This window comes from Pleurodeles waltl, chromosome 4_1 (assembly GCF_031143425.1).
Source record: "Pleurodeles waltl isolate 20211129_DDA chromosome 4_1, aPleWal1.hap1.20221129, whole genome shotgun sequence".
Lineage (NCBI taxonomy): Eukaryota > Metazoa > Chordata > Amphibia > Caudata > Salamandridae > Pleurodeles > Pleurodeles waltl.
In genome coordinates, this window is record NC_090442.1 from 47,319,765 (window position 1) to 47,337,426 (window position 17,662).

A 17,662-nucleotide genomic window follows, 5' to 3' on the forward strand; every position below is an offset into this window, starting at 1 on the left:
TCAATAACTTGAAAAGTATACATGCAATTGAAATGATTCAAAGTTCCTAATGTACTTACCTGCAATTCCTTTCAAACAAGATATTACATGTTAAATTTGAACATGTGGTTCTTAAAATAAACTAAGAAAAGATATTTTTCTATAACAAAACCTATTGGCTGGATTTGTCTCTGAGTGTGTGTACCTCATTTATTGTCTATGTGTATGTACAACAAATGCTTAACACTACTCCTTGGATAAGCCTACTGCTCGACCACACTACCACAAAATAGAGCATTAGTATTATCTATTTTTACCACTATTTTACCTCTAAGGGGAACCCTTGGACTCTGTGCATGCTATTCCTTACTTTGAAATAGCACATACAGAGCCAACTTCCTACACAACCGATCCAACATTTTTTGTGAGTCTTTTGGTTTTGTGAATGCGTATCTTGTATTGACATGGCTTTTGTAACACTTTATTGTTGTGGGAGTTGCCAGGCTCTCACCATTGTAACAAACACTGGCAAAAAGAAAAAAAAAAATTGGCCTCAAAAAGCACACCTTACCACCAGTGGTGTAACAAAGGCCCCGCAGCACCCCACCAGTGGCGTAACAAAGGCCCTGCATCATCTGCCCTGAGTGAATCTGTGAATATCAGTGAATTGTATTTTAGCATAAGGAAATATGCATGTGTAGATTTGCTCATGTGAAAATCTATTGAGCGTTTTACAACCCTGGAAGACCACCTACTTCTGCCATAGTCAGGGGTAAATTTCTAACCTTTCTCATTATGTGGAAAGATTAGAGAGGAGGTGGTGAAAATCCTTAAAACATGCAAGTTAGTAGGTTTGCAGACTCAAAGGCATTCCAGTCCCAGAACTATTGCTTACTGCTTCCTCCAGCCCCAGTATGGAGATCTGCGGAAAGGTGGCACATTAAAGAAATTGCTATAGTAGGGATTGAAATTACAAGTATTCAAGACCTACTACAGTAGTAGCCCTGGCATAATCAGAGAGGTTTTTATCAAAGCTCTTACATAATGAGATTGCTGCCATGATATGTCACCGCACTACATGGCACCAAAGGGACAAGTAGATGTTTTTACAGAACAAGTAGATATAAGAAGCAACCTGTCTCATGGACAAGTTTATTTTATTAAATTCCACACCCCTGTATCAGATTGAGAAATCAGTAGTAGGATGTGCCACGTAGGGCACTGGAAATGAACTTAGCACATCACAGGCATGAACCTCTGCAAGACTGCAGAGCACACTGTACCTGCGCTCTTACTAGAGATGATACAATACTCAAGGATCCCATATAGGCTCAGAGGCACCTGCACACCTATAAAAGGTATTATGGTGCTTCCACTCGAGTCCATGAGTGGTGTTACTCCTAGATACGATGCCATGGTGTTCTCGGAGTCTTCTTTTCAGGGGCCTCACCCCAGTTTCCCCGGAAGGGACCATGCCCTTAAGATAACCACCAAAATGCCAGGGCTGCTAGTGTAATGCTGCTGTGCTCCCTTTAGCAAGAACATAATAAAGTTCCTCAGTGGTGTGCAGGGTGTGAGTTCCAGTCTGGGAATTCTGTTGTGGCTGTACGCCGCCAGCGGGAGACACTACAGACAGTGGGGACACCAGCGGACCTGGTGGGGCCCAACACAGCCACACAGCACTTCTCTCTCAAGGCAGCCGTTGTGCCCCCGTGGTCAGACACCACTGGTGAGGGGGCTATCGGGTGTCCACTCCAGAAAGGCACAGATGAGTCGACGGTGGAATAGCCAAAGCACTCCAAACACACTTGTCACAGTGGGTTGGGTGCATGGAGCTCAACTGGCATATGTGCTCACCCAGTTTTGGGGGAGGGAGTCAAGGGGAGCAAATAACAGCACTCGTCCCGTGCTGTCCGGGCAGCCATGGAGGTGCACAGAACGAGCTGGTCAGCATGATTTGGAGCAGTACAAATTACGAAAGTGCTCACCAGGTGCTAGTGATGGGCAGACAGGGTGTGTGGAACTGCAGTTCCTGGAGAACACTTGTGGTACAGGGACCAGCAGGCACACAGGCCAGCACACAGTCGCTTGCCAAAATAGCAGTTCCTCCAGGAATATAGCCCGAAGCAGGTGAGCCCAACAAAGCAAGTTCTTCAAAATGGAGGTTCCTCCTGGCAGCCCAATAGAACCTAGGGACACCATGTTCAGGGTGCAGCTGGCAGCAGGGCAACAAGCAGAAAAGCAATCCAGTGAGTCCTTTATACCATCCAGCAGGCATCAGGGTACAAACAGAAGAGCAGTCCAGATGAGTCTTTTGTGCATTCCAGCAGTCTTTCCGACAGAGGTTCAGTCCCAGTTCCAAAAGTGCTCTAACATTGTGGAGTCAGAGCCCGTGTACTTATACTCAAAAATGTCTTTGTTCAGGGGGTGACTAAAAAGGAACCATTTTCAAGTGAAACACAACCCTCTTTTAACCCAGCCCTGTCTCCAGACATCAGTAGGAGGTAATCAGCCCATTGTGTGAGGGCAGGACACAGCTTTTTGCCACGTAAGGAGTAAATAGCCCTCCATCACCCTAGCTCACGATGACTATCAATATGTATGCCTCTTCTGTCACACCTAGCCCCTCCTGGGTTATGGCTGTCTGGAAAGTATGCACCAAGTGTAGCTCTCACTGTGCCCTAGACGTGGATCGGAGTCAGGCTGCAAAGCACTAGAGTTATAAGCACAGAGAAATGCCCACTTTCTAAAAGCGGCATTTCTAACACAGTAATGTACAATCTACCTATACCAGCAGGATTTCTCACTACCACTCCCAAACATATGCATGCTACTCCTCACAGATAAAAAAAATACTACTTAGACATATATAGGGAATTCCTAATGCAAACCTATGAGAGGAGGAACACTCACAGTAGTGAAAAACAAAATAGACTGTCACTACTAGGACTTGTAACACATAAAAGCATATGCCCTACCTTTTACATACACAGCACCCGGCCTACCCTACGGGTGACTTAGGTGTAGTGAAAAGGGAGTTTAGGCCATGGCAATTAGTTTGACTTGCAAAGTCAGTGTCGCAGTAAAATGCATATGCAGGCACTGCAGTGAGAGCCCTGACACAAGTTTGAAAGGCTCCTTTTGAGGGTGGTGCAATAAGCACTGCAGGCCCACCAGTAGCATTAAATTACAGGCTCTGGGTATATGGTATACCTCTTTATAAGGGTCTTACAGGTAAATTAATTATGCCAAACAGGTGAAGGTCAATTACACCAAGTATTAGGATAGACAGCACATGTATTTTAGCACTGATTAGCAGTGGTAAAGTGCTCAGAGTCCTAAACCCAACAAAAAGAGGGTCAGAAAAATAGGAGGAGGAAAGCAAAAGGTTTAGGGATAACTCTGCAGGAAGGGCGATTTCCAACAATAAACAACTAATCTAACCATAAAGCATTTACATAGTCAGTGGTGAGACAACAAATCTTCCAAGGACCCAGCTCGATGTTAGACACCTCTGTGGTAGTGCGACTATGGTTTGAGCATTTACAGATGCAAGTGATGATGGAAAAGAGCTTCATTTCTCCTCTGTCAGGGCCTCAGAAGTCAATGCCAAGCATTAACTCAGAGTTACAGGTATGATGTTCCTACTTTTACTTCTGCTGCCTTCGAACATTGTTCTTTAGCAGCTGTCACTAAACTATCTATGTTGTACAAAACGATCAAACACCAAAATCATCTATAAATATTCTCCAGCCTGTGTTTGTTAAATAGATTCAAGTGTGTTGTGATTATAGGTTTTACCACAAATCCCTAAAGGTTGCTGAAAATCCTTTCCACAATTACTTCCACATTAACTCCAAAGGTATGGTTTCTCCCCTGTATGTATTTGATGATGTCTTCGTAGGACCGATAATCGACAAAAGCTCTTCATACATTCTGTGCACTTGAATGGCTTTTCCCCTGTGTGTGTTCGCTGATGACTTTGCAGGCTTGATAAATGACTGAAGCTCTTCACACATTCAGTGCAACGGTATGGTTTTTCCCCTGAGTGTGTTTGCTGATGATCCCTTAAGGTCCAAGAGTAACTAAAACTACTTCCACATTCACTGCAATGGTATGGTTTTTCCCCTGTGTGAGTGCGCTGATGTCTTTGGAGAGCTGATAATTGACTAAAGCTCTTGACACATTCAGTGCAATGATGTCGTTTCTCCCCGGAGTGTATTCGTTGATGACGCTCTAATTTTGAGGGGTGACTAAAATTACTTCCACATGCACTACAATGGTATGGTTTTATCCTCGTGTGTGTTCGCTGATGAGTCCTTAATGCTGAGGAGTACCTAAAACTACTACCACATTCGCTGCAATGGTAAGGTTTTTCCCCTGTGTGCGAACGCTGATGTTTTTGGAGATCTGATAACCGACTGAAGCTCTTCACACAGTTATTACAGTGGTATGGTTTTTCCCCAGTGTGTGTTCGCTGATGTAATTGTAAGGTTGATAATTGACTAAAGCTCTTCACACATTCACTGCAATGATATGGTTTTTCCCCTGTGTGTGTTCGCTGATGACTATGGAGGCTTGATAATTGACTGAAGCTCTTCACACATTCAGTGCAATAGTATGGTTTTTCCCCAGTGTGTGTTCGCTGATGTTTTTGTAAGATTGATAAGCGACTAAAGCTCTTCACACATTCACCGCAATGGTATGGTTTTTCCCCTGTGTGTGTACGCTTATGTCTTTGGAAATCTGATAAGTAACTAAAGCTCTTCACACATTCAGTGCAATTGTATGGTTTTTCCCCTGTGTGTGTTCGCTGATGTTTTTGTAGGATTGATAAGTGACTAAAGCTCTTCACACATTCACTGCAGTGATATGGTTTTTCCCCTGTATGTGTACGCTGATGTGTCCGGAGAGCTGATAACTGACTAAAGCTCTTCAAACATTCAGTGCAATGATATGGTTTTTCCCCAGTGTGTGTTCGTTGATGTACTTGGAGGTGTGATAACCAACTGAAGCTCTTCACACATTCACTGCAATTATATGGTTTTTCCTCCATGTGTGTTTGCTGATGCTCTTTTAGGAGTGCTAACTGATTAAACTTCTTCACACATTCAGTGCAATTGCATGTTTTTTCTCCTGTGTGTGTTTGCTGATGGGGCTTTAGTAAAGATGACAAATTAAAGCTCTCATTGAATGTGTATGATTTTTCTTTCTTGTTTAGCATCTGTGAGTGGAGTATATATTTGTCTTCATCCCATGACTGTGTTTCCTGATGGGCCAACATGGCTGAGACAGCACGTTTGTTATTCTCACAATATCTGACTGTGTGTGGTATTGGGCGCTTGATTTACAATTTCACAATAAAATACAAGACTTACTGAATACCTGCCATTCATAATATGAGTAAGGCTCCTTTGTAGAGGACTGTGTCCTTAGATTGGATAATAGTTTTGTATGCTTGCAGGCAAAGATTGGTCTTCCTTCTGGTTGGTGCAAATTGGGACAGTATTCTGTATTTTAGACAGCTCCGTTGTATTATTCTCTGGTTCCTGTGGTTTGGCCATAAAGACTGTACACTACACATACAGCACTGAATGATGGTTGTTATCAATTTGGGAAGCAGAGCACTGCTGTAACCACATCATGCCGATCTCATGATCAACCCTGGTGTTGGTCACCTGTTTACATTGGAGGTGGTTTGTCAGTGTTGTTGCCTTAATTTTCTAGAGGTCATTTCTTCGTCTTGTTCCGTGGGGGTGCACAGCTCAGACTCTTACATTCATTGAATTATTCTTGACTGCATCTTCGTGAATCTGTCAATTTACGTTCAGGTTGCTCTGTTTCAGAATGCACTGAGGTTTTCCGCAATATTGGAGCTCATTATTTCTGACATTGTTTTTGCAGATTTATAGTATTATTGTCATTATTCATAATCATTTTGTGCATCCAAGGCTTGTTTCCTGTTGGATTTAAAGAGATTTAAAATCAATTAATCGAAATGTAACAGAATGTGAAATCACAATATTTAACTGGTTGTAGAATACATTTCTTCTTTACCATATTTGTAAGTTACCAAGTGATGTTTCACGATACACAGATATTTAACTAAACATTCTGATGAACATTACATCTTAGTTACTTCAGAAAAGGCGTGATTTACCAGTGTTTACCGAGTAACTTAGTAAAGAAAGGGCTCTCACGCAGCACCCACATGCTAGAGGTACAGCTTTAGGAAGATACATATGGTTAAGAGTTCATATAAACAAGAACGGACTGTGGAAAAAAAGAGATGGATCAGGATGTGCTGCTGTTACTTCAATTTCAGGATGTGTATAACAAAGGTAACTCTTCAGGAAGTACAAAATAAAGCTAACTCTTCAGGAAGTATATAACAAAGGTAACTCTTCAAGAAGTACATAACAAAGGTAACTCCTCAGGAATTATATATATATATATAAAAGCTAACTCTTCAGGGTGTATGCAACAGGGTAACTCCATTCACACTCTTTTTCACATTATTTTTCTTTTCACACTGGATTAGCTGAAGCTCCAACTCCTATCTTTACCTTGCCGTTCGTTAAGTTATCTTTGCCACTTTCCACAACCTTCCTGGGGCTGGTTCAAGCATTTTGTGGAAGATTGGTGTATTATCATGGGTGGTGGTTGATGTTCTCTTGCAGTACTATTTGTGTCCCTAACACTAGGGCAACTTGCAGGGTGTGGCCCTGATACTTAAACAAGAGACTCTTTCCTTCTTCCTAAAGTTAATAAGGTTTGGATCCTGATGCAATTTAAGCTACAACTCCTTCCAGGTCTTGTATGTAAAAGAGAATAAGAGGTTCACCATAATGGCCCGTCCTTACAGTCTGCGAGCTAATAAGGCAAATAAATGTTGATTCATATAATTTAATATTCAACGATATAAGCCATTTAGTCCTTATTACAGATAATCTATCACAAACAATAATTTACCGGACATATCCCCGCAGCCAGCACAGATCTGTGCATAGTATTCATTTTCTTGGTTGTTCTCCCTCACAATGGTATCTGACTTAATGTTGGCAGTTTGGTGGCAGGACACTATGTTGTGGCAAGATGGGGCATTGCAGGGTGGGTCGAGGTGTCTACTGCTTGCAGATGAGTGCAGTATTTACACTTTTGAGCATTTCTTAAATCCAGGTTTACCTCATTTCCTGTTCATCATTTCCCCTACTCCCCTTATGTCTGCGTACTTGATCTACAGGGTTCATTGCTAACTAAAGCAGGGGAGTGACTTGTTACATGCACACAGCAGAAATCAGGTAATGGTCTGATAGTCCATGGTTGGCAGTACAAGGATCACAAGCGTCATTAGAGAAGCTCACCTGGGACATATACGAACAGAGTAGGTGCACAGGTAGCTACTTATGAGGTACAAACACAAAAAGGTGAACATGTAGGTAAGCTAACCTTTCTGGGTCTGGTTCAGGACTTCATTGGGCTGGGTACTGGTGTACACTGTATCTTACATTATACACACAACACATTATAGATGATGAGGGCAACCACACAATCTTGAAGGGCAGTCTAGATGGGGGAGACCTTATACTGGCAAGTATCTATGCACTCAATGCTACTCAGACACAGTTATATGAGACATTGACTCTGAAAGTGATACAACACTGAGCTCTGCCAAGCTTATGGAAAGGCGACTATAAGGCATTACAGTTATACACATGAAAAGGTCAAGCCCACTACTGCAGGGACCTGCTGTCTTGACAGTATTGCAAAAATTCTTCTCTTGGGTAGGACTGTGTTGCTTATTAGATATATGGAGAGAACAACACCCAGGAACAACAGAATACTCCTTTTATCTCCCTTTCCATGGGCTGCACACAAGACTAGCTGAGTGCCAAATAGACAAGGGAACGGTAGACTGGGTGGGACATACTAAATATTTAGGACATACTATTTTGGACCCTTAACCACTTTGGATGAAAGTGGACTGGGGTAGGCGACTCTTGGTGATACCGACTTTGAGACTTCCAGTGGATGCACTGGAGGACACGATCTGTCAGACCACAGTGAGCGAACAACAGATGATTACTTGAAGGTAAATGACGATACAGCACAAAATGAAGCTAATGAATGGAACATCTTTAAGGTGGTCATTTAAGGGGTGTGTCTAAAACTCACATATGCTATGTTAAGTTATGTGTATTTGTACAGCACACGTCTCACCCAGGGGGTATCCTGGTGCTGAAAGCAGGAGCTGCCTGGACAGACAGGGCCGGGGCTAGGTAAAGAGCCAGGACTTCAGTTTCTGTTTTTGACAGGCCTCAGTGTACACACACATTTGATGTGTGTGCTTACTAGGGCATTCAAAACACTGCTGGTTGCCGTGGTGAAGTCGATGGAGGGGTGCATGCTCTTCAAAGCCTTGCAGGAGATCTCTCTCCATCCCAACAGAAATATTATTACATATGTTGTTGACAGTTACTAACATGAGGACTCCTGCAGTAAGGACCCCACTCATGCTACTGTTCCAGATCCCACTCTTTAGAGAGGCCAGGCTCTACACCCAATGTAAGGAGGACAGACCTGGTGAGGCCAAACTCTGCACTCTGAGAGATGGTGTAGAATCCAAGGGAGGCCAGGCCTGCCCTCTCTGTGAAAGGGTGAAGAGACATGGACAGGCCAGGCACTGTATCCAGGGTGACAGAAGGCCTTAGAAAGGACAGGATCTTCCCCAAGTTTAACAGAGGAGAGACCTGAAGAGACCAAGCTCTACAGTCTGTGTGACGGTGGAGAGGACAAGAGATTTCAGGCTCTGCATCCAGTGCGATAGAAGAGGAAATGAAAGAGGTCCAGCTTTGCATTCAGTAAGAGTTCAGAAAGACCAGGCTCTTCACTTAGCAGAAAAATAGGAGCAAAGAGAAATTTTCTCTGTGACTGCACATGGTACTCTGATATCAAAGAACATACTTTCTGAAAGTGTGAGAGCAGTTAGAAGACTTGGCAAGAAGATGTGCAGAAATACTGCACCTCTTCACAGGAGAAAAGTGAGATATGTAAGATATATTATGTCATCTGACTCGGTTTGATATGTGCCCCTTTTCACTCATTATTACCCTTCTGTTCCACGGAGTGCGGAGGGGTATAGGTCCATGTCACCAGCAGAGACACAGCACTTGACACAACCTGCGATAGTAAAGAGATTCCAAGGTGTGAATAGTGTACAGTGTTCCAAGTGAGGTGCACCCCAACAATAAGTGATGGTTCCAACTGGTGTTTTAACCATCCAGACCTGCACAAAAAAATCTGATTCTTTATTAAGAGATAAGCAAAGACATGTAGGGTGTGTATAGGGTCGAAGGTCATTGCACCTGTGGCCATGTGACAGCCTGTATTCTAGCAGACAGTCAAGGATATCCTGAAAAGTGCCCTATTTGATGCTAGCCTGTTGTTCACCGGCAGAGTTTAGGCTCTGGGCAGTAGTTTGGGTGCACTCAAAGCGGTACTCCTCTTAAACACCAGTGACACCGGTGATAACTGTTCCCATCACCAGGCCAAGACATAACAGATGGTTGGTGGCAGCTGTTGATAGTAGTGGGGTACAGCCCTTTGTACATGAACCCTGGCATGGAGATTGCCTCTTGGCATGGTGGGATAAAATAGAAGTCTGCTGTCAAACAGATTTCCTCCTGCAAATCTAAACATTGCTTCTAGCGCAGTTAAAAAACAGCACAGTGTGCAGATCACCTTTTCTGTAAGACTCTCTCATAATGCAGTAAAGAATAAGATTATCTCTTCTGAAATCGCTCCACATAGTGTAGTAAAAAGCAGAGCGTAATGGACAGAACACAGATTTCTCAGAGTCAGTAAAAAGTAGTGAAGCAGTCACAGATTTTCTCTTGTACTGTTGTACAAACGTAATGCAGTAGTGCAGAGTTCCTATGTGATGTAAACACCCATTTTACTGTAATAAAAAAGCAGTGCTGTGGACACATTTCTTCTTCTGACAATGCCCATTACAGAGTAGGAGAAAGCAGTGCAGGGTACAGATTACTGGGTAAATGTTTCACACAGTGTAGTACACAGCAGTGCAGTGGCACAGACACCTCATAGTACAGTAAGACGCAGTGCAGTGCCCATAGATTTCTCGCACTGCTGTAAGATGCAGTACAGTGTGCAGATTCCTCCTAGTGCAGTAAGACGCATAGCAGCATGCACAGACACCTCATAGTACAGTAAGACGCAGTGCAGTGCCCATAGATTTCTCTCACTGCTGTAAGATGCAGTGCAGTGTGCACAGATTCCTCCTAGTGCAGTAAGACGCATAGCAGCATGCACAGACACCTCACAGTATAGTAAGGCGTAGTGCAGCGCCCACAGTAAAATGCAATACGCACAGATTCATCAAAGTGCAGTAGGTTGCAGTGAAGTGTGGAAACATGTCTCATGGTGCAGGAAGGTGCAGTGCAGTGTACAGATATTTCTCATAGTGCAATGAGATACTGTGCAGCATGTACGGATCCCATCTAACACAAATGATGACAACAAACACAGCCTGGGCTGGTAGGAAAGCCCCCCCAGAGGTTCCCAGATAGAGGAGCCTAGCTCAATCCGGCTCCTGGCAGAGATTTCCTCCAGGATTATTCAACCCTGCCATGTGCCTCGCTTCTTGGGTTCGATCAAATCATGTTAGTAATTTTCTTGCAACTCCGCAGGGACCTGAGATTGTCATGCAGTGTTGCACTTGGCAGGGCTGAACTAGATGAAGAAATTAATTTAACCATAGCACATGTCCTGCTCTGGTTTTGACAGGTATGTAAAACTGTGGTGGGGCCCTGTTAATACATGAACTTGTGGCATGATTATCTCCCTCCCAGCACTTAATTCCTGCAGTTGCTTTTGTCAGTGGTTGAGCTGCCTGCAGGACCTTCTCTATGCATTTTAATGTAATCTTACTACCCCCTTGAGCTGCACAGCCCACCTACCCCTCAACAGACTTCAGTGGTGAAGCTACATTTAATGGACAAATTTTGAACCGAGCACAGCGTCTGCAAGCATGAACCCAACACTGCAGTGTTTGAATAATTAAAAAACCGTAAGGTTTCACCAACAGTTCTATAGTTGCAAAAACACAAACATTTCACCTTGTCTTTACTATATATTTTTTTCAACCTATCTACTTGGTCCTACCTTGTCCAATGTGAAGTGTTATTAAATTTAACCACACACAGTTAGGCCACAGGATCTCACTCAAGGCACTTGGTGTCAGAGTAGGATCCCGGACATTTCATGACAAATTTGAAGCAGCAGCTTTGTGAAATTGAAATAGTCTCGTCTTCCCGAGCCCCAGACTCAACCTGCACATTTGTGATACTTGGCTCAGCTGTGTACATTCTTATCAAGCGCCTAGAATCTCAGACACCTGGAGATCCCTGGTCAGCAACTGGACACAGACTGGACATGGCAAAGAAGCATCAGTTCAGGCCAGGAGAGCTCTCGGCCAGTCTCAGAGTGGAGCAGTACAATGCAGGCCCAAGAGGAGAGGAGTCACCGGGAACCCCCCTCTGTACTGGAGAATGAATGTGGGTGTTAGGGAGGGGCCATCCCTGGGGGGGGGGGGCACAGCTCACTCCAGTGGAAACAGCAGAGGTACGGGCACAGGACACACCTGCACCACTCGTGATAAAGTGTCAAATCTAAGTCACTGAAATGTCACACAAATTGACAATGAGCACAAAAATGTCACACAATGAGGACTTGGCAGGGAAGCTCCAGGATTATTCAGTCTATTTCTACAAACACAGCAGCAGGTGCTGACAATCTCCTACCTGAGCAGAAACCGGTGCAGACATTTCCAGGCTCCCTCCTCCTCCTGGAGTTTGGGGTGGGGGGGGGGGGGCGCAAGCTGCAGATTTTGGGTCTGGGGGGGTCTGAAGATGGAGATAACTGCACAGGCAGACAGGGGATCCGTCTTCTTCAGCAGCAAGCTGCACACGGAAGGAGAGACAGGAAATGATAACAGCATCCACTGCTGGGCTGTCTCTGCCGCCGCTGACCCGGAAGAGGAAACTTTTTTTCTTTCCATATAAATGTGTTGCTCAGTATAGTTCATCAGTTTGAGAGGAGCGCCCTCTGATGGCCGCTGAGGAGTCGTTGGAAATGACTTGTATTTAACTAAACACATTAAACTGTAGGCAGCTGCTGCAATTAAACTGGGCAGTGTCTTACTAACGTTCCTGTGAGTTTTTCTTTATACTTAAGCCTCAAACAACACTCTGCCGTTTTGGCTTGAATTAGATTTTGCTTTTTTTGGTTTTAGGGCATAATTGCTTCGTTAAACATTAGGGCAGACTAAGCAACCAAAAGGCACGTCTTGGAAAATGATGCAGCGTCACTTCATATGAGCAACTTCCAACTACTGATCTGGAGGATAAGAGAGTATTTACAGAAAGGTGTCAATTGGAAGTAAACGTTTTGTAGTCCATTAAATATATGAAAATGTAGTCAACCGCTACATTTAAACTGGAGAAATGTTTTTCTCATTTTCCTGTTTCTGTGGGATATTCTTTATAATTAAAACTGGTTACTTTCAAACAATACTCTGAAGTTTTGGCTTAAATTAAGTTCTGAATTGCGGGTTAAAGATCATTATTTCCTCTTAAAGTATTAATCTAGAGGCCTCTGTCAGGCTTTGATACCGGGTACTTTCGACCTTTGTTTGATCCTCTGTTGATCACACTCCTCTCCCAAGAAAAACATTGGTTAAAAACAAGGAAATATGTTGCAGGCGCAATATATTCATAGAACACTCACTCAATTGTAATCCCCGTAGACTTGACAAGTCAGGACCTCAGTCAGGGTGGCGATCTCACTATAGTAATACATACAGAATTTTTTAAAAAAAGTGTATTAAAGTTTATAATAAATTGGCAAAACATGTTGTATGTTAACTATTGATGTAAATTAGTTTTATAAGTTCATATTAAATGTAGAACAAAATAAAAAGTGCTATAGCACTAGTAATTTAATTTGCAGTTAAATCTTCAAACAATTTAAAATATGTTAAATTAACCAAAAACATATTTTAAGATTAATTAAAAATATGTATTCCCACCTAAAATATTATGCAACTATAATTAACTGTGATGTATAGAATTAAAAGTAATGTAATCATATTTTATTTAAAATATTGTTACATAAACGTACACATTCAAAACAAGTTGTTATAGTAAATTTTAATTAAATAATAAGTTATATGTTTTGATAATACATTATATATTTTTTCATATTTTTTACAATTTTAGATAATTAAATTTAACATTATGTTCTGTACTGTTTTATTTTCAGTCCAGCCTCCATTATTTTCTATGTGCGAGTGTTGCAGTGTCAGTGGTTGGCTATGTGTGGTACTGGGCTTACTACGGTTTCTTTTTTCACACTTTTTTCACATACACTTTTTAATTTGGCTCCACTCCCTTCAGTGGGGCTGGACACATGTACGTCTACACTTTTGAGTATGTTTACACTCAGATTTTGTGAATAGCCAAAAGTGGGAGAGTAAATTACACATGTAAATTACTTGCAAGTGTAAGTTAGCTTCGTGAATATCCTGGACAGACTCCTGAACTGACAAAAGATCTGGTTCTGATGTAGTGTCTTTGATGAACACAATGTCTTAAATTAAATCCTGACACAGTGGAAGTTCTCGTCTTCACCTCTCTGAAAGAAGTCTGGTCACACAGCGGTGGCCAAATAAGTTGGGTCAACAGTCCTGGCATCTATTCAGACAATTCCCTCATGTGCAATCTGTAAGTCAATCAGGTTAGGTCCCCCTGTTTTTCCCCCTAAGATATCCTCTCTGCTGTCTTTTGCCTCTCACAAGCTTATCTTCCAAGCCCCATTAATGTTGAGATCAGACTATTGCAATGGCTGCTACCCTGGTTGCCATAAGGTATTGATCTCTAGGCTACCGTTGATTCAGAACTTGGCTGTAAGACAGTGCTTTGTGTCCATGCAGAAGAAAGCACATTTCCCTCATATAGATGTCAATGACACAGACCCTACCCTGCTCAGACCTTACCAACTAGAAAACCTACCAGCACATCTACTTACTGGCATCCCCCAGGCCCTAACCACCCACTTCATCCCAAAACACGACCTGCCCAGATGCAACCATGTTCAGACCCTACCCTCACAGATGTCCTACTTACTAGTACCCACCCCAGGCCATACCTCTCAACAACCACCCTATGCTCTACCTACTAACATCCCCAGATCCTACCTAGCACCTATTGCAGACCTTATTGACTAACAGTTACATAGACCATACACACTAACACTTTTTTCTGAGGCTACCCACTTACACCCCCAGACCCTACACACTAGCATCCGCCTTGGACACTGCACAGTTGCACCCACTGAAAGCACTATCCACCTCAGACCCTACCCTATTTAGACTAAACTGGGAATTCAAAACTCCCATAGTTGTGACCAGGCAAGGCAGGGTTTGCCAAGCTCAGCTCATTACTAAAGGTTTTACTGATTAACCCCCTAGCAGGTGTCCATGTCCTTTTGGGTTCTTGGTGGAAGACGCCACAGGTGGTGACGAGAATGTACCATGGACCCCAGGTTTCAGGCGTGCGATACTAGAAGCACCTTCTATTGGAAGAATTGGCACAGGCAGAGCCGTGGCAGCTGGCAGTTTGGAGCCCCTCAAAGCAGCATGGCCCTGCCTGCATGCCAGCGTTTCTGCATGCTTATGAGTATAGAGAGGTCTGCCATTCCGGTGCCAAGCAGGAAGTGCCCAAGAAGTCGCTGAGCACTCCAGCGGCCTGCGCAGGAAAGCCAAACCACCCGGAAGCACCCCAGAAGACTTGCCACGATGCATGGCTGCCTCTGGCCACTCAGGAAGGCAGACAGGAGGCCTACGAATACCTCACCAGTGAGACAGCCAGTGGCTGCAGTAAACGGCTAGTACCTGCACTGCACACAATTCACAAGTGGTGCCATCTTAGATTGAGAAGCTGCTGATCCAGCAAAGCAACCCAGCGGTCATCTTGAACATTGAACTAGGCAAGGAGATTCAAGGTGATAACCAGGTGCACCAAATCATAAGGTACTGCCAGTTTTCAACACCCACAGTAGCTGTGAATACTGCTGGCTCCCATCACAAGGAATAAGTACTGGCAGTGAGGAGCAGCCACAAGCCAGCCATTATCATCACAAGTCCTCTCCCAAGCAGCCAACAAAAATGTGCCACAGATGCGGGATGTCATTTCCCTATGAATGAAGGTGCCCAGCACTGGGGCAAATATGCAAAGGGTGCAGGAAAGGGAATCATTTCAAAGCAGTCTGCCGAACGAAAGACATGAAAGGAAAGCACGACCGCCTCTTGGGATGAGTCAGTCCTTCAGAAACCAGTGCAGCCGGTTACAAGACAAAAGAAAACATCAAATGAGAAACATTGAGTCCACTCTTAAATGGCGGCCACCCCGTCACCGTCCGCGGGTCATCAGTAGCAGCATCTAGTGAAAGTGAAGACGACAAAGTCCTCATGATGAAGGAGGTGGACGCATCTGAGATGCCAGTGGGCACAATCCACGTAAAGTTGGGGGACCAATTAGTCCCATTCAATGTAGACAGTGGAGCATCTGCTGTGGGGAAAGAAGAAGTACCCCGCATGCCACACCTGATTAAATTAAAGGAATCCAGATGGAAAAATTACACAAACTCAAGATGACCTTACAATGCGAGGGTCGAGAGATACTCACAACCATCTACGTGGGTGCAAATGCCTTCTCCCAAAATCCTGTGCCTCGACACAGCAGCAAAGTTGGGTATCTCTAGTTTCCAAAACTTGGTGACAGGGTAGAAGAAGAGTTGAAAGCATGTCACATCTGCATGTGCCTATCCTCAACAGACAAACAACACCCCCTATAATGTCTGACCTACCTAAGAATGCGTGGGAGCGCATAGCTGTCGACTTCTTTGGTTCCCTCACCACTGACCAATATTTCTTAGTGGATGAGCACTCTTGTTTTCCGTTGGTCAAAATACTCCATCAAGGTTGAGAAAGTAATCCATGCATTAGATGACATATATACAAAAACACTGAAATCAGACAACAGCCCTCCATTCACCAGCAAAGTGTTCATACATGTTCTAAAGCAGTCAGATATCGACAACCTTCGGATCACACCACTGTGAGCCCAAGCCAATGGGCATCCTGGAAAGAACTGAACAGAGGGTGACAGCTGAATAAATAACAATCGACCAGGCACTGAGTGCCTACAGAACAACACCACACTCGACCATGGGAGAAAGCCCCGCACTATCATGCTTGGAAGTGCCCTCAGGACCAGACTTCCCCCATGGACTGCAAAGTAAGAAGCGGATCCCCTCCGTCTTCAGGCCACTGATAAGATGAAAAAAGAAAAGATGAAGAGGTATGCCGAGAGTGTCGGGCGCAGGAGGCCATACCCAACAAGGGAGACCACAATGCAAGGCAGACACTCCATTTAACCCAGAGTTTCAGGTGCTCAACGAAAAGGAAGCATGGCCACCCCAACTTGTGGTGGGAAATCCATCACCCAGAATGTGTCTCATGTCAGCAGATTATGACTGTCTCAAGGGATGAGCAGCCTGAGGGAGACACCCACCAGACCGGAATCTGCTCATGACACAATCAGGGCAGAAGGAGGTTCCAAGTTGACCCCTTAGTCGGGTGAACAGATGTGCCAACCTAGTGACTGCTGAAGGAGATGTAAGCACTGGAGCAGAATCTGAGATGTGTTCCAAAAGGGGGATTGGGCACTAGGGCCCTGACTGGAAGTGGTGAGCCCTGGGGTAAGGTAAGGACCGTGGGGCTGGGGCCCGAAGTCAGTGGTGCGTAGTTCCAAGGGCGTACGAGTAAGAGGGGCAGGCCAGGGTTTGTTAAGCACCGCTCGGTGTAGGAAACTACCATCTTGCCTGGCATGTTACCCCCATATTTCACTGTATATATGTTGTTTTAGTTGTATGTGTCACTGGGACCCTTCCAGCCAGGGCCCCAGTGCTCCTAAGTGTGCCCTGTATGTGTTCCCTGTGTTATGACTAACTGTCTCACTGAGGCTCTGCTAATCAGAACCTCAGTGGTTATGCTCTCTCATTTCTTTCCAAATTGTCACTAACAGGCTAGTGACCAATTTTACCAATTTACATTGGCATACTGGAACACCCTTATAATTCCCTAGTATATGGTACTGAGGTACTGTAGGAGGCTGGACTGGCTTGTAGTGAGTACCAAGGGGTACTTACACCTTGCACCAGGCCCAGGTATCCCTTATTAGTGTATAGGGTGTCTAGCAGCTTAGGCTGATAGAAAAGGTAGCTTAGCAGAGCAGCTTAGGCTGAACTAGGAGACGAGTGAAACTCCTACAGTACCACTAGTGTCATATGCACAATATCATAAGAAACACAATACACAGATATACTAAAAATAAAGGTACTTTATTTTTATGACAATATGCCAAAAGTATCTCAGTGAGTACCCTCAGTATGAGGATAGCAAATATACACAAGATATATGTACACAATACCAAAAATATGCAGTATAGTATTAGAAAACAGTGCAAACAATGTATAGTTACAATAGGATGCAATGGGGACACATAGGGATAGGGGCAACACAAACCATATACTCCAAAAGTGG

At 43.9% G+C, this 17,662-nt stretch overlaps 2 protein-coding genes across 2 annotated transcripts in view; both read right to left on the bottom strand.

Annotated features, from left to right (window-relative positions):
• The window catches only part of LOC138287366 (zinc finger protein 501-like), a 90,252-nt gene extending 78,270 nt beyond the window's left edge, over positions 1 to 11,982 (bottom strand). The window contains exons 1-2 of the mRNA XM_069227741.1: positions 11,802 to 11,982; positions 5,365 to 5,939 (exon numbers count right to left, since the gene is read on the bottom strand). The gene's annotated coding sequence lies outside the window, so the exon portion shown is untranslated. The remainder of the gene's footprint in view (positions 1 to 5,364; positions 5,940 to 11,801) is intronic.
• The window catches only part of LOC138286971 (zinc finger protein 850-like), a 71,778-nt gene continuing 54,811 nt past the window's right edge, over positions 696 to 17,662 (bottom strand). The window contains exon 3 of the mRNA XM_069227340.1: positions 696 to 5,326. Coding sequence (XP_069083441.1) covers positions 3,830 to 5,326 — 1,497 coding nt within the window. The 3' untranslated portion in view covers positions 696 to 3,829. The remainder of the gene's footprint in view (positions 5,327 to 17,662) is intronic.